A 23,205-nucleotide genomic window follows, 5' to 3' on the forward strand; every position below is an offset into this window, starting at 1 on the left:
GGCTAATACTTTCCTTGTGTCTTTGGTGTTCTTCATTCTCCTTTACTCCAGGTGGGTTGGGACCGACTGCTGCATCTTAGATGGCCACTTGCAAGCTTTTAAGACCCCAGACACCACTCACCAAAGTAGGATGCAGAACATTTTCTTAATAAGCCTTGTTAAGCCAGTTGACCTAGATGTCCCCTAAAAGCATGGTCCCCAGATCCCTATCCCTGCTACTCTGCCCCTCAAAGTGTTTGACTATATTCGGGAAACTTCTTAGCTTTGGTTTAGTCCAGTTGTGCTGACTTCCCCTGTAATGTGTGCTGTCCTTCCCTTCACCTAAGATAATTCTTAGCTACTATCTAGTTAGTAAATAACCCTCACCCTCCCTCCCCACCCTCGTAACCATCAAAGAATGTTTTCTTCTGTGCATAAACTGCTCATTTTAACATAAGTGGCCAGACTTCTGATGAATTGTCAGACTTAGAAATTACTGAAAACTTAGGATTTTTAAGGGCTTGATTATGCTAAGAGCTGCATATGGGAGTGCTGGCATCAGCAACCTTTCCACTCCCCCTACTCTTCCCCAAGCATGCCTGGCTTGCCAACTTTAGATGGCACAGTTATCTGAGTACTGTCTGGTTACTGATTTATCCGACATCTTCCACTAGCTGAAGTCATCTTGTCACGGTAAATACTTGTTTTTCTAGAGGTGATTATCTTTTTCTTCTGGTGGAGAAGGCACAGTTGGAAACGAGAGGGAGAGAAACAGACTTAAAGAGCAATGGCTTAAATATGAAGTGGCTATTCATATGGAGTGGGGCTAGTAGTTGTTTCTATGAAAACCAAGTTGAATGCTTTGGAAAAAACTAGATAAGTGAGTCACACAGATACACACAAACCTGCTGTCAGGTGTAGGACAGACAAATATAAAAGCCTGCGGTGGGGGAAATTTCATAAAAACCTAGAAAGATTCTGTACTCAGACTACTTTGCAAGTGACTTTAGACATAGACAGTATGTAAACAAATGAGTGTGGCTGTGTTCCAACAAAACTTTATTTACAAAAACTGGCAGCTAGTAGAGACTGGATTTGGCGCCAAGGCTGTCGTTTTTGGATCTCTGTCACCTACACTCCAAGAAAAGGATAAGGCCTAATATCAAAAGAATGGCAAAAGAATGCTTATATTTTAAGTTCAAATAAAATGTTTAACACATGTGTGTAACCAGTATCTGTACAATTCTCTGCTGTAACATACTTTTTCAGTTAACCAACTACTTCCTCTAACTGCATCACAAAAGAGGGTGTGATGGTTAAAGTTTTGTGTCAGCTTGGCTGGGCCATGATTCTCAGTGCTTTGGCAGTTATATAATGATGTAATTTGACAGTTATGTAATGATGCAGTTATCTTCCATTTTGTGATATAATGTAATCATTTCCATGATGTGTTCTGATGTGATCAGCCAATCAGTTGTACGGGGAGTTTCCTCCGGGGTATGGCCTGTATCCAATGTATATGGATGTTCTGGCAAAGTCTGCTGGCTTTTGCTCACTTTGGATCCTGCATCCAGCTCGTCATCATCTGACCTCTGGTTTTTGGGACTTGAGGCAGCGGCCTGCCATACTGCCTGCCGATCTCGGGATGATATGTCGGCCTCCGCAGCCTGTGAGCCAGTAGCATGCAGTCTCACCTGCCAATCTTGGGTTCGTCAGCCCTTGCAGCTATGTGAGTCAGGAGATGTCTCCAGCCTGATGCCTGATCCACATACTTGGGACTTGCCAGCCTCTACAACTGTGTGAGTTATTTCCATGAGATAACTCTGTTTATATATATATGCTTTACCGGTTTTACGTCTCTAGAGAATCCAGCCTAAGACAGAGGCAACTCCTGTCTTGTGAGAAATTTGTACTTCCTTCTTGCCTTTGTCCTTAGGTGGTACAAACACTTTACAAGCTCAGCTGCCAACTGAAAGGTTGGAGGTGCCTTGGAAGAAAGGCCTGGCAATCTACTTCTGAAAAAAGTCAGCCACTGAAAACCCTATGGAGCGCAGTTCTACTCTGACACACAAGGGGTTGCCATGAATTGGAATCAACTCGACAGCAACTGTTGTTTTTCCCTTCTCGCCTTTGTGCTTTTGCCAAAGCTGCTCCCTCAACCTGAGTCTTACTTCCTTACTTCTACTTAATAGAATTTTACTAATCTTCAAGCTTCTTATCTAACCCCATATACTACCCCAAGATGGCTATGACTTCTTCTTCCTTTGAAATTCTACAATAATTTTTACTTCTTATGGGGCTTACTTTGCTCTGTCTTCTATTACGGTTATTTGTGTACTTCAATTATCCCCACTATTCAACTATAAGCACTTTGAGGGCAAGAACAATGATTTACTCATTTTCCTACCCCAGGTAACACCCAGCACAATGCTTTACATGTAGTAGGTTTTCAGATGGTATTTCTTGAATTGTTTCTGACATTCTTCTGCTTTCAGTGACTGAGTGAACAGAACAGTATACTGCCCCCCAACTATATTCAATTCATATCCCTATCACCACATCTATGATCTAACGTAGTTACAGCTTTACTATTAATGTTAAATTGCATTCACCAGTACAAATTAGTATGGGTGTACTTGTAAATAAAAACTGAAAAAAAAAAAAAATTTGTCTACATTGTCATCTCTGTTGCAAAATAGCTGATAATTTGAAAGGAATCATTAAACTTGCGGCTTCCCAGTTAGTTTTCAGCAGGTCAATACGACATATTAGGTGAATATATCTAAAAGCTGTGTGCTGAAGTAAAACAACAACAAATAAACAAAAATTCTTAACTCAGACTTGAGATTTGGGTTGTGCTTTACTTGCCACTGTATTCTCAGCAGTACTTAGCAGATGTTTGGGTCTAATTCGTTTACTTTACAAAGTGCTCAGGGAGTCTGGCTCAAGCTCAGAGTGTGTTAGAAGTAGGGGTGGGATGGAAATCCAGGTCTACTGATTCCTAGTCCAATATTAACAAACTGAAGATATTCTAATTCAAGAAGAAGGAGCTCTGGTGTCACAGTGGTTAAAGTGTTCAGCTGCTAACTGAAAGGTCAGCAGTTCGAACCCACCAGCTGCTCTGTGGGAGAAACGTGAGGCAGTCTGCTACCATAAAGATTTATAGCTTTGGAAACACTATGGGGCAGTCCTACTCTGTCCTACAGCGTTGCTATGAGTCAGAATCAACTTGACGGCAATGGGTTTTTGGGTTTTGGGCCTAGGTAAAAAGCTACTTGAACAAAGTTTATCTTCAATTCTCAATGTAAACACCAAATCCAGAAGATACAGAGAAGAAAATCCAAATGTTATAGAAAAAATCCTGGATAAAAATATCCTCATTCAAGAATGCAAGATAAGAGCTCAAATGCTCCTACAGCATTTTTTTTTTAAAAAGCAATACTCAGATGTTTTAATGCTGGACCGGTGTTGGGAAGAGAGGTTGGAAAGGGCTACGTTACTTATCTAGTTCATTTTTTTTCCTGAGAGGTAGCCAAGTTCACATTCTAACCACAGCTACTACGATAAGTTCCAGTTCTAGTGCTTAGATTCCAATTCCATCATTGTTTTAACACTGTCAGCTTTCACTGCTTTAACCATCTGTATCTGCAAAATAAACACAAGAAGCAAACCAACAGCCCTATTCCTCAGTTTAAGAGGAATAATTTACTTATAAATATTATAGTTACATATAATATTTCCAGCTATCCTATTCACCTCTCCCTCCTCTCCTAGAACTTTAGAGAATAGTAAAATAACTTTCAGTTAACAAGAGACTAAGCAACCCAGATAGTTTGCAACTAGTACAGCAATTTTATCTTTCTGGAAACTACCTATAAAAGGCAACAGCCATTGCTGGACTCTCTGGGTCCCATGTGAAAAACTCCTGACAGTAAACTAAGGAATAAGGGAACAAGGATGAATTCCATTATTCAATCTAACGAAGAATTAAAAAGAACCTATTAGGTAAGGAGCTGTGGTGGAAAAGTGGTTAAGAGTTACCGCTGTTAACCAAAAAGTCGGCAGTTCGAATCCACCAGCTGCTCCTTGGAAACCTTATGGGGCAGTTCTACTCTGTCCTATACGGTCGCTATGAGTCAGAATCGACTCACAGCAATGGGTTATTATAGGTAAAAGTCTCTGGGTGGCACAAGCGGTTTGCAATCAGCTGCTAACCTAAAAGTTGGTGGTTCGAACCCATCTAGTGGAACTGCTGAACAAAGGTCTGGTGAACTGCTTCCATAAAGATCACAGCCAAGAAAACCCTATGATCCTTTCAACTCTGTAACACATGGGGCTGCCATGAGTTGGAATCAACTCAATGGCAATGGGTTTTATTATCGGTCAGGAGTGCCTGGGCAGTGCAAATGTTAATGTGCGCCACTGCTAACCAAAAGGTTAGAGGTTCAAGTCCACCCAGAGGTGCCTCAGAAGACCTGGAGATCTACTTTAGAAAAATCAGCCACTGAAAACCCTATGGAGTACAGTTCTACTCTGACACACACAGGGTCACCATGAGTTGGAATCGACTCGATGGCAAGGGTTTTTAAAAAAATTTTTTTATGGCATAGTGCTCTGTGACACAGAAGACACCAAGATGAATAAGGTTGTCCCTGTCACATGGGACGCGCCAAGAGGTACAGAGTTCTCTGGGAGAGAACTATAATCACTTCATTTCAATTTCATACCATCAGATTAAAACACTCACGCAAGAGACTCCTACAGTAGGGGCAGCCCTGAGTAAAAGAACTCCAGTGAGATCTGTGGAAATGGATGCTACTCAGGGACATTACCTACTTATCCACAGTATAGCTAGGCCAGGCCCACCCTGAGACTGTTCCAAGAATTTAACCAGGTTAACCAAAGAAATACTTACGTAAGATACAGACAGGGTGGAAACCGGAGGCAGAGGAGATGGAAACAACTGATGTTGACTTAGGACTGTTGCAAGAAGACTCAGCGAAACCCAGGCCAAGGTTGGCGCTGGGGATTTTCAATCTCCTAAATTTCACCCACTCTCAGAATACTCCAGTTCCACTGCACCTCACCTACGACTGAAATACATGGACACTAGAAAGGGGACTTCCCTCGTGGTGTAGAACAGTCTAGTAATAACCTCTCCATAAGGGCATGCAGTGCTTAAGGGCTGGTAAGGTTTCTGTGCATCCATCAGTCATAGTTTATGAAATCCCCAATCAAGGGACTAGGGATCCTGCCCCGGTCTGCCTTTTAATCTCTGTTACCTTGGGCTAGTCACCCAAACGCTTAGTTCCTCCGTTTCCCTATCTGTATCCTGGGATTATGAGGACACTTGGATTGAATTCGATGACCTCTGAGGTCTAAATCTTCTTGAACCAGGTACATGGAAGCACTGGACAAAAAGCCCGTTGAATAAGTAGTGAGGTCGCAGGCAGTGGGGAGGGGGATCATCAGGCTCGTTTTATAGACGGAGAAGCTGAAGCACCAGGCACCCTGCCCCAAAGTCATTTCAGCTATGTCACAGCAGGGGTCAGGCCTGGAGCTCACATCTCCAAGCTTCCAGTCCCGGGCCCTTTCTCCGTTCGCCGAGCTGAGAAGAGTGACGAGGGTCCTTGTCCCGGAGGAGAAAGGGCAGTGTCCGTGCCAGGGTTGCGAAAGGGGTCGGGGGAGTCCTTACCTGCCCAGGTCCAGTCCCGCCACCAGCGCCTTCGCACAGAACCTTAGCCCGCAACCCCTTCACGACTCCTCCGAATCCTCCTCCACTTCTGCCCCGCGCGACGTGTCGGAGATCGCCACCAAGGCTGCCGATTCCCGCCCCGCCCCCGCCCTCTGCCTCGTTGACCAATCCCTGCGCAGGATTTTGGAGCTCCACCTCTTCTGAGGGCTGGGAGAGGCCTTACGCCACACGGCGCGAGTGCCCGCGGGGTCCTCCTATTTGCCTTTGCTGCACCTTCTCCAGAACTTCGGCTCCTCCCGCCGAGCAAGTCTGCGATATTGCCGGAAAACAGTACGCCACGCGGCATTTTACGACGACGGGAGTGAGGGGGCCTTTGAAAACCTCCGACTACCAAGCCGGGGGAAAGCCAGTCCGATGTTCAGTGCAGGTGACGAGGACGACAGCGACTTCTTGTCGCCCAGCGGTGGGTGAGTGACTGCGAGGCGTGGACCAGTGGACCCCACTGAGGAAACCCAGCTGATGGTTGGAGGGGTCGATCTCTTCTCAGGCCTTTTCCCAACTTCTGGAGCTAGACCCTTGCTGTATTCTGGTCCTCTGCACATCCTCAGAATTCGGGGAGAGCTAGGAACTGTACCGAGCCTGCCTACGTAGGGTCTGGACCCGACATCTCCCTTGACTCACAGTAGAACTCTAGGGTTCACTTTTTTATTTCTGGGTCACAGTTTCTCCTTCTGTGAAATAGGGATGGTGGTTAATGACAGTGTTTGCCTCATTGCTTTTATAGGAGTCAGCTAGGCCGCATATGACTTTCTCTTCTCCGTGGATAAGGCAGTGACACTTTAGAACTAGGCTCTGGTGGGTCAGTTCCAGCATCCTTCTAGGGCCGTCTCAGATGTCACCTTTTTTGATGTTTTCCCTATTTCCACAGCCCCAGGCAGAATAAAATGCTTTCTCTTCATTACTCCCACAGCTAGTTGTGTTTGCGTCTATCCTGTCACACGAAACCATAATTGTTTCCTTGCCGGACCCCTCACTAGATTATGAGCCCTGACAGGACCAAACCCATTGACGTCGAGTAGATTTCCAACTCATAGAGACCCTGTAGGACAGAGTAGAACTGCCGCATAGGGTTTCCTAGGCTGTAAATCTTTACGGAAGCAGACTGCCACATCTTTCTCCCGCAGAGTGACTGGCGGGTTCGGACCACCGACCTTTTCGGTTAGCAGCTGAGCACTTAACCACTGCACCACCAAGGCTCCTATCCTGACAGGACAGAGACTGTTTATGTTGCTTATCTCTGTCTAGGGCCCAACACAGTACCTGACACATCGTGCTCAGAAAGTGCCTGTTGAATGAAGAATAGCTGAGAAATTGCGTTTTGTAAACTGTAAAGCTCGAAACCAGTTTAAGAGATAGCTGTGGTTGCTATCTCCTGCCCCTAAACGTTGACCTTATACATACTAGTCTGGGGTAGGCGTCTCCAAGGAGAGGCAGGTCTTTATCTCTTCCAGTAATCATTTTAGCCTCCTCCCTGGGTCAGTGAACAACTTGACTCCCTCCAAACTTGTGAGCTGCCAAGCTCTGGTCCTTGGAGAGCCTTTCTTTGAAAATCTGTTTAACATATTATGTGCATGCTAAAGAATGAATGAATACACCAATATATGCCCCTCATTATACAGAATGTTGAGGTTACAAAGATGATGAAGATGTTTTGCCTGCCCTCAAGTTGCTTCCGGTCCTGTTAGAAAGTCTATTGTATGAATGACCATAAAATGATGCTGTTTCTCTTTTGGTCTTAAATAGAATCTTTTGACTTATACTGTGACTAGCCCTGTATTATCTATCCTTAAGTCCTGTTTTCACTCTTAGCATTCTGCTCCACACTTCCTGCCCCCCCCCCACTTTAGTTGACCTACACCCACTTAGTTTTACCTTATCCTACGTTGAGTTCTTTTAGTTGCTCAGTTATTTCTGAGTCAAGCTATGCTTTGGTTCCTTTCTTCCCTATCCTACCCATAACATTGACTAAAGTTTCCACACATTTCAGCCTTCCTGCTGCTTTTGACTGTGTAGTCAACCTCTTCAATTAGTGTTTTTCCATACAAATCGGTTGTATATACAGTTGTGTATTGGGTATTTTGAAAGTTTCCAGGGTATACTTAAAATCCACATTTTTAACTAGGTGAAAATGTTTAGGAAAGGCTGGAAAGGAATGTTAGGGCAAACAGTCCACTGCTGACTCAAGTTATAGGGTAGATAATGACAGTCACATGCTCTTTTCCAGGTTCCTGGCCTGAGATAAGTTCTTAGTGGCTCAACTATGCTGCTTTCCTGAGTAGGCTCATCAAGGACCTGAAACATTTTACTTCTAAGCAAGTGACTGTACTATTAGATACAGAAAACAGCTAATTTGATGATAAAAGGCTTAGCAAAGAAAGTTAAACAGAGAACTTATTTTGTTTTCCTAACAGTTACGAGGAAAACCAAATCATATTTAAGATTGAGAATATACAAAGGTTAACAGTTCCTTCTTTGGTTTTCTCTAAGGAAGTAAAACATAAGACAGTGAACACTGCAGTTACCTTTCGGTTCCTCTTTTGTCATTGAAATTCTTTTCCTTCCTTTAAATGTTATACTTTTACAAGCCAATGAAGCATATATATTTTTTCTATATATATTCATGTACATTGCATAACTGTAATTTACTGTAAATATATTTGCTTATTTAAAAAATTATTTATTTTGTTGTTGATAATATACACAGCAAAACACACACCAATTCAACAGTTTCTATGTGTACAATTCAGTGACATTGATTACATTCTTTGAGTTGTGCAACCATTCTCACACTCCTTTTCTGAGTTATTCCTCCACCATTAACATAATCTCACTGCCCTGTAAGTATACTTGCTTATTATTAAGTTTCAAGTATCTTGACTTAAATACATAACTTTCTTGATTCTGTTTAGGATATTTAAGCGTAATAGAAGTGGGAAACTACAACGAGATACCATCTCCCCCCAACAAGGCTAGCATTAATTCAAAAAGACAAATTAATAAATGTTGGAGAGGTTGTAGAGAGATTGGAACACTTATATATATTGTTGGTGGGAATGCAAAATTGTACAACCACTTTGGAGACTGATTTGGTGCTTCCTTAAAAAGCTAGACATAGAAGTACCATATGATCCAGCAATCCCACTCCTTGGAATATATCCTAGAGAAATAAGAGCCATCATATGAATAGATACATGCACACCGATGTTCATTGCAGCACTGTTCACAATAGCAAAAAGATGGAAACAACCTAGGTGCCCATCAACGGACAAATGGGTAAACAAATTATGGTATTTTCACACACTGGTATACTACCTAATGATAAAGAACAACAACGAATCTGTGAAACATAACACGGAGGAACGTGGAAGGCATTATGCAGAGTGAATTTAGTCAGTCGCAAAAGGACAAATATTGTATAAGACCACTATTATAAGAACTCAAGAGAAGGTTTAAACACAGAAGAAAACATTCTATGATGGTTACGAGGGTGGGGAGGGGGGGAGGGGGTATTCACTAACTAGATAGTAGACAAGAATTATCTTAGGTGACGGGAAGGACAGCACACACTGCAGAGGAAGTCAGCACAACTGGACTAAACCAAAAGCTAAGAAGTTTCCTGAAAACAACCAAACACTTCAAGGGACAGAGGGACAGGGTTCTGGGGACCATGCTTTCAGCGGACATCTAGGGAACTTGATAGGTATATAGTTCCCTACACTGATATAAAGCTTTCTCTAAATGATAAGAGTGGCTCATCATACCTAAACTGTTTGTTCAAGTGTATGATTTACACTGAACACCTGCTTTGTTTCTGGGAGTATGGAGTTTTGGTATATGCTAGGCAAAGGGTGGCCTACATGACCAACCCCAATAAAAACCTTGGGCACTGAGTCTCTAATGAGCTTCCCTGGAAGACCACACTTCAAATGTGTTGTTACAACTCATTGCTTGAGTGATTAAGTGTCCTGTGGGGCTTCACTGGGAGATGACTTTTGGAAGCTTGCGCTTGGTTTCCTCTGCGCTTTACCCCATGGACGTTTTTCCTTTGCTGGTTTTGCCTTGTATCCTTTGTAATGAGTTTTAGCCATGAGTACAGCTATATGCTGAGTCCTGTGAATCCTTCTAGTGAATCACTGAACCTGGGGGTGATCTTGGGGACTCTGACAGAGCTTTCACCAAGAGAGGGAACACAGAGGAAGAACAAGTTTTGCTGGGGCAGTGGGGATTGGAAGCTATGATTTCTGATTTGTATATGTTGCATTTGTGTTGCCTGTGAGATATACGTGTGCTCTGGCACTCAGGAGCAAGTTCTAGGCTGTGTATACAGATTTGAGCATCATCAGTATTTGCATAGCACTCGATGCCAAGGTAAAAAAAAATGAGATTGCTTAGGGAAAGTATGAAACCTTGAGGACATAAGCGTTTAAAGATTGGGCGAGGAAAGAACCCAAGGAGTTAAATGAGAAGTCAGAGGGATGGAAAGGAAACAAGAGAGGGATCACATTAGAATGTGTTGATGTCTTATTTGGGCTACCCCTCCCCCCACCCCCACAGGTATCTCCACAGAAGCTGAGGGAAGAGTGTGTTTAAAAAGAACAAATTAGTTGACAGTGTGACAAAGATAGCATGAAGGTCAAATAATATAAGGACTGATAAACTGGGTTTAGTAACAAAGAGGTTGTTGGTGACCTTAGCAAGAGCAGTTTCAATGGATTGGGGGTGGGGCATGAGTATTCATTGTAAAACATAATAAAAGAATGATCCTCCCTGTTAGATGAAATGATAGAAGGGATCATGTTTGATGGATTAAGGTGTAGTACAGTTTCATCTCAGTGTAATAAACTAGTAAAAAGTAGGAGGGAGAGTAATGAGTAGGAGTGACTAGAAGCTATCATTTCCTAAAGGCAAGAATTTAGACTTTGAAGAGACCATAGAGAGCATCTAGACCTATCACCTCAATTTACAGGTGGAGAAATTGAGGCCCAGAAAGAACTGCCTTGGCTGAAGTCTTGTGGATGGACAGGGTTAGCTGATGATGTTCAGGTCAGATATGCAGTCTTGATTTCAAAGGGACTTAGTTTCTACTTCCAGCATTAAATGGTGGGATATACATTCAAGGAGGTATTTTTTCAAGGTTAGAGGTGAGCAGCTTTTATATTGATTCCAGGTGTGGGATATGTCAAATGAAATTTCATGAACTCTCCTTTTTCTCCTAACAGTGCCAGATTGGCCTCTCTTTTTGGATTAGATCAGACAGCTGCTGGCCATGGAAATGAATTCTTCCAGTACACAGCCCCAAGGCAGCCTAAGAAAGGCCAAGCAACCACAACAACAGGTAAGTTAATAGGCATTAGGATTGTGCCCTAACAGGTTAGTTGGAAGGGTAAGCAGCCTTCTGAAAGTGAGAGGACAGGTGGTTCACCTCGACCAGTCTGGCTAAGCTCATCATCAGTGGTAGATGCATCTCTAAGCTCTGCAATCCTCAGTGTCCAGCAGCAAGATGATGTGTTGTTTGTTGGGAACTGATAGAGGAAAGTCACAGACAAACTCTTCTGCCACATGGGGACACCACTTTCTAAAACCCTGCCCCAAGGCATGGTATTATCCAATGTTTTTGTGAAAAGGAAGAACTACTTTTTACTTTCTTTACCAAGATATGTTAGGTATATGCTGTTAGTGAATTTTTCCCAACTAGACAGTGATAGTCATTATTGTATCTCCTGTAGCTTTCATCATGTCTGACACAGAAAACATTTATTGAATGAACATTTGTTGAACGAAAGGAGGGAATGGGGGACTAACATTTCTAAATGCCTGTTATGTGTCTGGTCTCATGTTAGGTGTTTTATATAGGTTGTCTTATTTAATTATCACAACAATTCTGTGGAGTAGGTGAGATTGCCACCATTTTAGAGACTCAGATAGGTTTAGGAACTTCATCAAGGTCATGTAACTAGTAAGTGACAGAGTTGAAATTTGAACCCTGATCTGACTGACTCCAAAGCTTGTATTCCTTCCTCTACACTTTGCTGTCTTTGTGAAACAACTTGATAGTGGAAGAGGGGAGACTAGCAGTAATAGCCCTGAGCAGAGCATGCGGCAGGGACATTAAATTAAGTATTTGTTGACTGAATGTAAAATCACTGAATGCCTTTTACATGCTAGGCCCAATGCTGACACTGGGATATTGTCAGGATATTTAGAGTTGAGTAGTTGTGACAGATACCATATGGCTCATAAAGCCTAAAATATTTATTGTCTGAGTCTTGGCAAAAAATGTTTGCTGACCCCTCCTCTCAATGATCTTATCTTCCACTTTTGACAGCTTTGCTTAGGTTGCTGGTCCTACTCTTCAAGCTATAACCTGGCCGCGTTTTTAGTAGGTTATGTATACCTTTACATTTTTTCTGGTGAATCTCTTCATCAGCATCAGCAGTATGCTTCGGAATCTATTTAGAGTGGTTCAGTTAATGGGTGTGGAGAAAAACAGCCTCAGTCCCCACCCAATGCAATAACTTGATTTTCTTGTCAGAAAACAAGGCCAACTGTAAATTAACTATACTTTAAAGGAGGAACTATAGAGACATTTCAATTTAAAAATTATCTATACAGTCTTATGTAGACATTTACAAATAAAACTCAAGTAAGGTAGCAATATAGGAGACCATCTCTGTTCAAGGGAAATTTATATAAGAAGGCCTTATGAGGAAGATGATGGTGGCATAGTTCTTGAATCTCTTCAAATCTCAGTGTGAAGACAGAGCAACTAGATATAAAAACCCAAAACTTACAGATAATATTTACAACAAAACCTTTTAGGAAAGTGTTCTTACGGATCCAAAAATACAAGCATGTATGGGCAAACCGCTAACACAAGGCTTGCATGATATCAGCATCTATATGGGAGAACAGAAGGATGCAGTGGGTGTTTGAATCTGAGAATGGGAGCACTTCAAAATGGCCAGCAGGTTTTCATGGAAAGTGTGGCAGGCCAAGCTGAAACTGGAAGAGGTTTTGTCCACTTTAGTTGTAGGTAAGTGCAAGGGGTTGATGATGATATCTAAAGGAGTTGGAGCAGTTTTTACTTCTGTGAACTTTTGAAACTTACCCATCAGGGTGACCTTCCAGGATAGGGCTCATACTGAGAAGAACCTGCTGGGAATGGAATTAAAATTGAGGAGGATAGGGACATTAGAGGCAAAGGAAATACAAGGTCCAGATAAAAGTGGACCTCCCTTAGGGGAGGAAGCCAAGATATTTTTTTAACTCTATACAAAAACAACAGAGGAGGGAGCTCCACGAAGTTAGAAAAGCCACCCTGAACCACTCCTCCTTCTCAGAGATAAGTAACAAATAAGTGACAGTTCTCAGATAAGAATTAGAAAAGAAAGGAAAAATTATTTCAGGTTGAAGACTAAACTAGAAGAAACACAAGAATAAATAAACACAATAGATTTTGCCTTAGTAACCTTAATAAAAGGTTAAAAGGAGCAATTTTTTAAAATAAAAGAAGATAAAGAGATAAAAAGGATTCAAGAGAAAGTGTCAAACATTGAAGATAGCAAAGAAAATTCAACATATAGATAAAAGGAGTCTCTGAAGAAGAAAATTAAGCAGGGGAAAAAGAACAAACAATAAAAACTATAATTCAAGAAAACCTCACTGGAAAAATTTTGAAATTACGTATTGAGAAAGGTCCTCATGAATGGGAAGTTAAGGAATCTAAACAGTACTGATTTTAGACAGGGAAGAATGCCAAGTCAGTGAGAAGCTCACATGATTGTGGACATCTGACACAATTACCGTCTGGCAAGTATATGAGCTATCTCCCATGTCAGTGGATTAGACTGGGAGATACTGGGCTGAGTGCACTGGGAGAAGCTGAATTAACCTGAAGGAGGATGCTAGGCTGACCTTGGGGAGTCAGTGATTTTTTTCAGTGTTCAGACTTGTCCTGATCACTCTGGCCTTAGTTGTTTTATTTTTTTCTATCGCAGACTAATTATCCAGAGAAAAAGTTTATTGTAGTATTACATAAAACAACTGGAAGTACTGATTAAATAAAAGCTGTCTTGTAGGTTTTTATAAAACAATAAGGAAAACATGTATACCTTACCAGGAAAATAAGCAAATGATATGAATAGGCAGTTGATTTAAAAAAAAAAAAGAGACTAATACAAATCTATTAAAAATGTTAAATTTCTGCCTTTCTGTAATCAAATAAACACAAATGAAAGCAACAGTGAGATGATATTCCCCTGTCTTTAGTGCCCCATCAAGTTGGTAAAGATAAAAAGATAATTCCTACTCTTGGCCTGGACGCAAAACTGACATACTGGTAGGTATGAGTGTAAACTGGTATGGCATTTCTGAAGGGCATTTGGGCAGGGTGTAATAAAAACCTTAATTTTTTTTTTATAACAGAAAAATTGGAGACAGCCCAAATAAATGTCAAACATTAGGAAAGTGGATAAATTCTGGTACTGTCATAAGACAGTATTCTGTATAGCCACTCAAAAGCTTTTTAAAGACAATTTTGTCTTTGTTTTAGAGACTGTTTTGAGGCATATAGGGAAATGCTTATAATACGCTAAGTGAGAAAAGGAAGTTGTCAAATCATATCATTTAATTTTGTTTTTAAAAAGATAAGAAAAGAGAAGCTGCCAAGTTTATGTGTATAGAAAAAAGACTGGGAACAAATACATAAAATTGTCAACATTGTTTATTTTTAGGTAGTGCGGTTATAGGTCATTTTTATTTTCTTCTTTATGCTTTTCTATATTTTCTAGCTTTTCTACAATGTACATGTATTCTGTAATCAAGAAGAATATGCTGTCAGTACCAAAAATAAAATCAAACAAGAATGCATTTGAAAATAAGTTCTTGGTTGCTGTATCCATGCCAATGTTATCTTATAGTGAATGAGATAACGCAATTTACTGTAAATGTGTTCTTTTAAAGTATTACTCTACAACACATTGTAAAAGTTAAACAGTGGGTGCGATTTGAATATCAGATCATAAATTTCTTATCCCAGAAGTAAGGGAAGTAGAAATAACTTTATTTTCATATATTATAGCTGTGAAAATATTGGAAGGAGAAAAGAAAGTAGATGGACTATGACCTTACTTTCTAGACAATGATTATTGTCCATGCCAAAGATTCTTTTCTTTGAAGTATATAGTTTGGGAGTTGGAGTCATAGGTTCTAGTCCTAGGCTTGCTGCTATCATTATGTAAGACACTTCGATGCTTAGAGCTTCAGTTATCTCATCCTCAGACTGGGTCATAGGGCTATTTTGTGGATCAGATGAGGGTAATGGTCATGAAAGCATGCTACTACTGATTCTAAGATGTAAAGAAGGAATTTTGAAGCTGGTTTAATGGCTAAAAATCAGTTTCAAGCAGTAAATGAATGACAACTTTGTTTTCTTCACCTTTAGGAAATCAGGCAACACAGAAAATAGCACCAACTACAGCAGGCACTTCCACAGTACTGTTTGCAACAGCAGTTCATGCATATAGATAGTAAGTAGCTGAGAAGGAATGTTTTCTGAAGATGGGGTTGGGGGTTTAAGCTAGTATCTTTCCTCAGTAAGCCTCTTTTCATTGCAAAATGGTTACTCATCTCTTTCATAAACAAAGTATCAGTAATGCTTTTTAACATTTGCAGATTCCTACACTTAAAACTTGAAGAGCTATTACCTTGTCTACCTTCTCTAAAAGTGCTTGTACTCTCAATAACTGCCTTTATAAGTGGCTCATATAATTACTTATAAGTGCTCAGTCTTTCCATTGAGATAATATGAATAGTAGATACTTAAAGAGTAAATAAATTGTGTTAAGAGCTTTAAATTATAAACTGCTCACCTCTGTCCCTTTCTAGAGACTGAATGACTAGATTCCCTACTTCTATAAGGCAGAAAAGAAAGCTCGTTCTCCAAAGTTTAAGGAAGTATCAATACCTGTTGCTTTTCTTGCTTATACAGCATAAATGGTCAATATGTGAAGCAGGGCAAACTTGGTGCTGCAGTCCTGGGGAATCACACAGCCAGAGAGGTGAGAGTTCCCCCACATCTCATGTATATTCAAGTATCCCAGATCATACTGATGAGTTGGCTTTTATCATCTGGGTTTGCCCAGTGTCCTTGTGTATCAGAGGACTAGAATGTTTGTATTAAATGTGAATTTGTAAGATTAGGCTATATAGTAAATGGCCACTTTTTGCTTACTATTATTGTACATTAAAATAAATCCAGCCACTCAAAATCTTTAAATTTGACTTTTATGATGTGTATCTAGCTTAAGAATTAGAAGAGTTTTAGAGTAAGCCATTTACTAAGGACATTCCTTAATGAATAGCACTTATTGTATTACTTCGAGAATTATGTCTTTATGCCTGCGTTAATGATCAGTGTTTATTCTTTGATTAAAGTTTGATAGTGAGACGGGCAGTTGATCATACAGTATAATGTTGGTTTGGATCAAAAAGAAGATATGGCTAAAAGCCCTGAGACTGATTTCTTTCTGTGGCTTGTATCTAGTTTTCAGTTTTGTTCCAGAAGGCTTTGAACATTGTTGAAAGAAGTATAAGAAATAATAGAATTTCAGAGCTTGAAAAGGTTCAGCGAGCATGGGCCCATGTTCCTCAGAGGCTCCGAGGCACAGAGATATAAGATGACCTGTCTAGGGTAACTAATATAATAGACAACGTCATTTATATTTCAAACAAACAAAAAAAGCAAACAACAACAGACAGTTATCGAAAATGTCAAATACATATTAAAAAAGTGGGACTAGAATAATGAACCCCCAGATACCCATAAATATGCTCTAACAGTTATTAATCTTGTTTTCTTTATCATCCCACTCTCTCTTCCCTCCTCCCTGACTCAGATTATTTTGAACAGATCCCCAGAATATAATTTTAGCTGTAAATATTTTAGTATATATTTCTAAAAGGTAAGGACTTAAAAAAAAATATAACCATTATCACACCTAAAAAGAAGGCTAATTCCTTAATTTCATTAACCATCTAGTTAATGTTCACATTTCCTTGGTTTTCTTATAATTTTTTTTTTAACAGTTTGAACCAGGATCATAATAATGTTCATATGTTGCAATTGGTTTCTATATCCTTTAAGTCTCTTTCATACTCCTATCAGGAGGCAAATAATGTCTCTTTTGTCTCTTATTTTGTTATATTAGCAGCTACCAGTGATCATTATTCAGATCCATTAATTCGTTAAGTGTTGCCATTTGGATTTTTAAAATCTGGTATTGGAACTTCACTGCCAGCTAGGGTATAGTAGATCATGGCAGACAACATATGTGCCACAGCAATTATAAAAAAAAAAATAAATTGCAAAAACTGTGTTTTAAAATTCATCGGAGAGTTGTGGAAATGATGAACTAAAATTTCAGAGAGGGAAGAGCCAGTGAGCTGTTTCCTGTCCTGGGGGCATTTGCCAATTTTGGGCGTAGACGAAAGATCAGGTACGGCCCAAGCAGAGAGACTACTGGGGGAAAGATAAATCTGGAAAACTAGAGGAGCTCCAAACAGAAGACTGGTTTTTCTCTTTGGGACATTTGCTGAGTTCTGAGAAGGTGGAAGGCCAGAACTGTGCCAGAAAGGTCAAGGGAAACTTCTTCAGTCTTGTGTTGTGTAGGAGATAAGGTCTTACTATAGAGAGGAGGCCTTCAGTAAGCGTACAACCAATGTTCCTCTTAATACATTTGCCAGATTTTGAACCTTCATGGGGGGAGGCTAAAGAACTCAGCTAAAAAATCTATGAAGGGCAGAACTTTTAGGACTGAGAAGTCAGAGACTTTCCAGGCTCTCAGTTAAAAGCCTGGGAAATCATGTTTGAAAACAGGCACAACCCAAAGGTGGACTGACTCTTAATAAATCTATGATCCTTCCCTGACTAGCTCAATCTGTGATTGGATTAAGATGATCAGCTCCTCACTCTATTTGCCTTACACAGGAAAAGTGAAATCCCTTCTGGTGGGAGACTGAATGTGAGCTCCTACAGTTATTTTTATATACAATAGCTGGCCTACAATAAAAAATTATTGATGCGTAAAGAGATGGGGAAATGTTACTGATGAACGAGGGCAAAAACCAAAACAAACAAAAAACCCAATAGGAGCAGACACACAAATAATCTAGATATTGAAATTAATGTTACACAGTATTTAAAATAACTATGAATAGTGTCTTAAAGAAAATAGAGGAAAGGCAAAAGGGATAAGAGATGGAGAATTTCAAAAACTATAATCCATAAAAATACTCAAATGGCATTCTAGATTTGAAAAAGACAATATTTGGAATTAAGAACACACTGAATGTGTTTAGCAGTAGTCTGGGCACTGCATAAGACAGGATTAGTGACTGAGAAGGCAGTTCAATAGAAAGTATCCAAGCTGAAGCACAGAGAGAAGAAAGAATAGAAAAAGAACAAAGCATAAGATTCATATGGGACACAGTCAAAAAAGGTCTAATATACATGTAACTGTAATCCAAAGATAGTAGAATGATATCTTTAAAGTGCTGAAAGAAAAAAATGCCAATATAGAATTCTATACCCAACAAAAATCCTTGACAAATGAAAACAAAATAAATTTTCAGACAAATAAGAACTGAGAAAATTCATTGCCAGCAGATCCACTGTACAAGAAATAGTAAAGTTCTTTAGGTTGGAGGAAATAAGTGCCTATGTCCTTCCAAAGACGTGTAGAATATCCGTAGAAGCACTATTTATAGTAGCTTCTAACTGAAAACAGCTCAAATGTTCATAAGCAAGATAATGGAATAATAGATTATGGTATATTCATAGAATACTACATAGAAATAAAAAAAAACATTACTGGTACATGAAACAACAAGGATGACTCTCACAGACATGTTGAGTAAAAGAAGCAAGAACCAAGAGTATATATTATATGATCCCAGTATATATAGGTTAAAAATAGCAAAACTAATCAGTGATAGAAGTTAGAATAGTGTTTACCTCAGGGTGAGGATTATTGACTAGGAAGGTGCACAGGGGAGCTTTCTGGGGTGTTGGAAATGTTCACTTTTTTTATCTGGGTAGTGGTCATGTGGATATATATGTATACATATATAATATGTGTGTAAGAGAGAGAAAATTGAGTTTAAAACTCGTGCACTTTATGTTTTTCCTCAATTAAAATTTTTTTTGGTATTTTTATTTTTTGAGAAATCAATATTACTGTCTTTTAGTCACCTTTCATAAATGAGAAAATGCCAACAAAATAAAGACATCCCCAATTACAGTTAAGAAGTAAAGCCAAAATGAGAAGTAATATTAAAATGGATAGTGAGAAGCTATAATCTAAAATCTAAGCTTTAAGGGATGAACTGAGTTTCAAATTTTATAGCTGTATGAAACATAATTTCTGACATTATAGTGCTAATTTTGTATTACCTTTTTAACTTCTGTCCTCTTTTTTTTTTTTTTTTTTCCTGCCCATCTTTGGTTGAGTACAGTATAGGATTCTTCTTTATATGAGTCAGCAACAACCAGTTACTGTTGCAAGGATTCACCTGAACTTTGAGCTAATGGTAAGACTTCCCCATACTGGAATCATTAGCTCCTTAGGAATCACTTTACAGGGGAGATTAATCTGAGTGTACTTGGTAAGAATGAGGTCCACTGCTTCAGCCCTGGGCATTAGGGTGGATACCTAACAAAGACTTTGAGAAAGGTCTCTTGGCTACCTTCTGGGAGTAGAGTCTGAGGGGTGGTTGGTGAAAGGTGGGAGGGAAGAAGAGAGTTCCCTGATTATCTCTCTTTGGGTCTACTTCAGTCTAGAGCCTTCTCCATCAGGTTAAGCAGTCGAATTTATCCACTTCACTTCTTGTGGTTCAGTTATCCCAACATTCTCCTTTTTCCAGGTTCGGCCCAATAACTACAGCACCTTTTATGATGACCAGAGACAAAACTGGTCCATCATGTTTGAGTCAGAAAAGGCTGCTGTGGAGTTCAGTAAACAGGTAATATCTTATTTTTCCTGTGAAAGCCAGAACACTTATCTGGAGTTCCCTTAATTTTAGGAAAATATGTGGAAAACATATAATCTGCTATATATATATATACACACACGTATATATTTTATTTTTGGTGAAAATATACACATCAGATCATACACCCCTTCAACAGTTTTTACATGTATAGTTTAGTGACATTGGTTACATTCTTCATGTTGTGAAACCGTCTCAGGCTGGGTTCTCTAGAGGAGCAAAACCAGTAAAGCCTATATATACACCATATTTTTACACAAATAATGCGCACCTTCTACGTTTGTTTGCAAACCATACCCTCCTCCAGCAAAGTATTTTCGTAAGCATGCTATGTTAATTTTGTTTTTAAAGCAACATTTAAAAAAATTGGCATAGTGGTGCTTATGAAAATACCTTGTTGGGGTAAGGAGTAGTTGGCAAACAGATATAGAAGGTGCACGTTATTTGCGTAAAAATATGGTATATGTTAGTATATGTAGATAGAGATTTGCATCAAGGACATGGCCACACACTTTTGGAGACTGGCAAGTCCCAAATTTGTGGGTCAGGCATCAGGCTGGAGGCTTCTCCTGACTCACGTGGTTGCAGGGGCTGACGAACCCAAAATTGGCAGGTCAGATGACAGGCTGCTAGCTCAGTTCTCAGGAACTGGAGGTCAGAGGATGATGAGTCGGATGCAGGATCAAAGACAGCGAGCTTTACCAGAACATCCATATATGTATCGAATGTAGGCCATATCCCCAAGGAAACTCCCCTTTCAGATGATTGGCTGCTCACATCAGATCGCAAAATGGAGGATGACTACATAATATCTGCCGTTACCACCCAAACCCATTGTCGTCAAGTCGATTCTGACTCATAGTAGTGCTATAGGACGGTAGAACTGCCACATAGGGTTTCCAAGGCTGTAAATCTTTTTTTTTTTAATTGTACTTTAAATGAAGGTTTACAAAGCAAACCAGTTTCTCATTAAACAATTAATACACACATTGTTTTGTGACATTGGTTGCCAACCCCACAACGTGTCAACACTCTCCCCTTCTTGACCTTGGGTTCTCCATTACCAGCTTTCCTGTCCCCTCCTGCCTTCTCGTCCTTGCCCCTGGGCTGGTGTGCCCATTTAGTCTTGTTTTGTTTTATGGACCTGTCTTATCTTTGGCTGAAGGTTGAATCTCAGGAAAGACTTCATTACTGAACTAACTGTAAGGGTCTCCGGGGGCCAGACTCTCAGGGTTTGCCCAGTCTCTGTCAGACCAGTAAGTCTGGCCTTCCAAAGCTATAAATTTTTGTGGAAGCAGACTGCCACATCTTTCTCCCACGGAGTGGCTGGTGGTTTCAAACCAGCAGTCTTTTGGTTAGCAGCCAAGTGCTTAACCACTGTGCTACTAGGTCTCCTTAATCTCTGCCAAACCACTAAGTGTTGTGGCCTAGCCAAGTTGGCACGTAATGTTAACCATCACAGTCACCATTCTCGCTCTGTCTCCCCATATTGTTTAACCACCACTGACTTAGACTCACTGCCCCATTAACTACCCATTTATACTTTAGAGTTACTGTGGTCAATTTGATCTGTTACAGATAATTCTTTAAAAGAGCACAATGTTCAAGACAAACATTCTTTTCAAGTTCAGCTAAACTGTTGTTTTGTTTGAAAATGACTTCAGAGGATAGTTTCAGTTCAAAGTCCAAAAATTTTCTCACGGCAACAGATTCAGGGGTTCCTCTAGCCTCGTGGGTTCTGTTATGGTTTGAGTTGTGTTCCCTAAAAATGTGTGTCAACTTGGTTAGGCCATGCTTCCCAGCACTGTGTGATTGTCTACCATTTTGTCATCTTATGTGATTTTCCTGTGTGTTGTAAATCCTACCTATATGATAATAAGGCCAAATTACAGGCAGTTATGTTAATGAGGCAGGACTCAATCTATAAGATTAGGCTGTGTCTTAAGTCAATCTCTTTTGAAATATAAAAGAGAGAAGTGATCAGAGAGACATGGGGACCTCATACCACCAAGAAACAAGAGCCGGGAGAATACTGCATCCTTTGGACCCGGGGTCCTTGTGCTGAGAAGCTCCTTGACCGGGGAAGATTGATGACAAGGAACTTCCCCTAGAGCTGACAAAAAGCGGAAGCCTTCCGCTAGAGCTGGCACCCTGAATTCGGACTTCTAGCTTACTAGACTATGAGAGAATGAACTTCTGTTTGTTAAAGCCATTGACTTGTGCTATTTCTGTTATAGCAGCCCTAGATGTATAAGACAGTCCAGTAAGCCTGGATTCTATAAGAAATTTGAAATTCTGTTTTACATTTTTCCCTTTTGACCGGGACTCATCTATTGAGTCCTTGATCAAATGTTCAGTTATGGTGGCTGGGCACCATCCACTACTTCTGGTCTCATGACAGAGGAGGCAGTAGTTCATGGAGGCAACTAGACATGCAGTCCAGTTCCTTCTCCAATTCCTGGGTCTCCTTCTCTGCTGCTCTAGGCTAACAGAAACTAGTCATTGTATCTTGGATGGCTTGCAAGCCTTTAAGACTCCAGGCACTACTCACTGAACTGGGGGGTAGAACAGAAACTCTTAAAAAGGTGTTAGGCTAATTGGCTGGACAGTCCCATGAAGCCATGACCCTAAGCCTTGGAACCAAGAGAACTAATCCAATGAGGTGTTTGTTTATACCTAAGTAGTTTCAGCAACTACATGCTCTTTTTTTTTTTTTTTGGTTGCTGCTGCTGTTGTAAAATTATATGTACGACATTTGCCATTTTGTCCTTTTTCTGGTGTACAACTTAATGATATCAGTTACATTATCAGGTTATGTAACTATTACCCTTAATCGATGCCAGTTTTCTCGTAGACAAACTCACTACTTCCTAGAGATAATCTGCTGTGTTTTGTTAGTGGGAAACATAAAAAACTCACTGAATTTGTCACTTGAGCTTATTGTATTTTAGGGAAATAATAGGCATACTTATTGAAAATGAGACTTTTGAAAGAAGAAAGGCTAAATGTAGACTTATTTGATTAAAACATTTTTCCACCATATAAACTATTTTAAGGTATAAGTAAAACTATCTTCTAAAAGTATTGTTTTAAAAGAATCTTATTATCAGTCTTGCACTGAGAAATGACACTGTAGTAAGCATCTTTGTATATAAATGTGTATCCTTTTTTTCATCTGATTATTTCCTTATGCCAGATTTCTAGAAGTGAATGATGTGTCAGTGGATCCAGTTATTTTTAGGTTCCGAATACCTTTTGGCATACTGCTTTTCAAAAAGATTGTAGTAGATCACACTCTTATCAGTAGTCTCACTATGCCTTTCCCAGCATTGAAAATTATCTTTTTTTTTTCCTTTTAGTCCTATTGCTTGATACAAAGGGCTGTCTTGTTGTTTTAGTTAGCATTTATTTGATTGCAGTAATGA

The 23,205-nt window shown here is 39.9% G+C and overlaps 2 protein-coding genes across 8 annotated transcripts in view; one reads left to right on the forward strand and one right to left on the reverse strand.

Annotated features, from left to right (window-relative positions):
• SLC31A1 (solute carrier family 31 member 1) overlaps positions 1 to 5,768 on the reverse strand; it is a 45,070-nt gene extending 39,302 nt beyond the window's left edge. The window contains exons 1-2 of one of the 3 annotated variants that reach the window (XM_023727370.1): positions 5,675 to 5,768; positions 4,895 to 5,072 (exon numbers count right to left, since the gene is read on the reverse strand). The gene's annotated coding sequence lies outside the window, so the exon portion shown is untranslated. Of the gene's footprint in view, positions 1 to 4,894; positions 5,645 to 5,674 lie in introns of those variants that run through there. The other 2 variants (XM_004372149.2, XM_023727369.1) reach the window with 2 other exon arrangements.
• A 222-nt stretch (positions 5,769 to 5,990) lies between these two features.
• FKBP15 (FKBP prolyl isomerase family member 15) overlaps positions 5,991 to 23,205 on the forward strand; it is a 50,745-nt gene continuing 33,530 nt past the window's right edge. For 2 of the 5 annotated variants that reach the window (XM_004372150.2, XM_023727371.1), the window contains exons 1-6: positions 5,991 to 6,141; positions 10,954 to 11,069; positions 15,177 to 15,261; positions 15,723 to 15,792; positions 19,247 to 19,321; positions 19,655 to 19,753. In XM_004372150.2, coding sequence (XP_004372207.1) covers positions 6,089 to 6,141; positions 10,954 to 11,069; positions 15,177 to 15,261; positions 15,723 to 15,792; positions 19,247 to 19,321; positions 19,655 to 19,753 — 498 coding nt within the window. In that variant the 5' untranslated portion in view covers positions 5,991 to 6,088. Of the gene's footprint in view, positions 6,142 to 10,953; positions 11,070 to 15,176; positions 15,793 to 19,246; positions 19,322 to 19,654; positions 19,754 to 23,205 lie in introns of those variants that run through there. The other 3 variants (XM_023727372.1, XM_023727373.1, XM_023727374.1) reach the window with 3 other exon arrangements.

Source organism: Trichechus manatus, unplaced genomic scaffold (assembly GCF_000243295.1).
Source record: "Trichechus manatus latirostris isolate Lorelei unplaced genomic scaffold, TriManLat1.0 scaffold00016, whole genome shotgun sequence".
NCBI classification, from domain to species: Eukaryota; Metazoa; Chordata; class Mammalia; order Sirenia; family Trichechidae; genus Trichechus; species Trichechus manatus.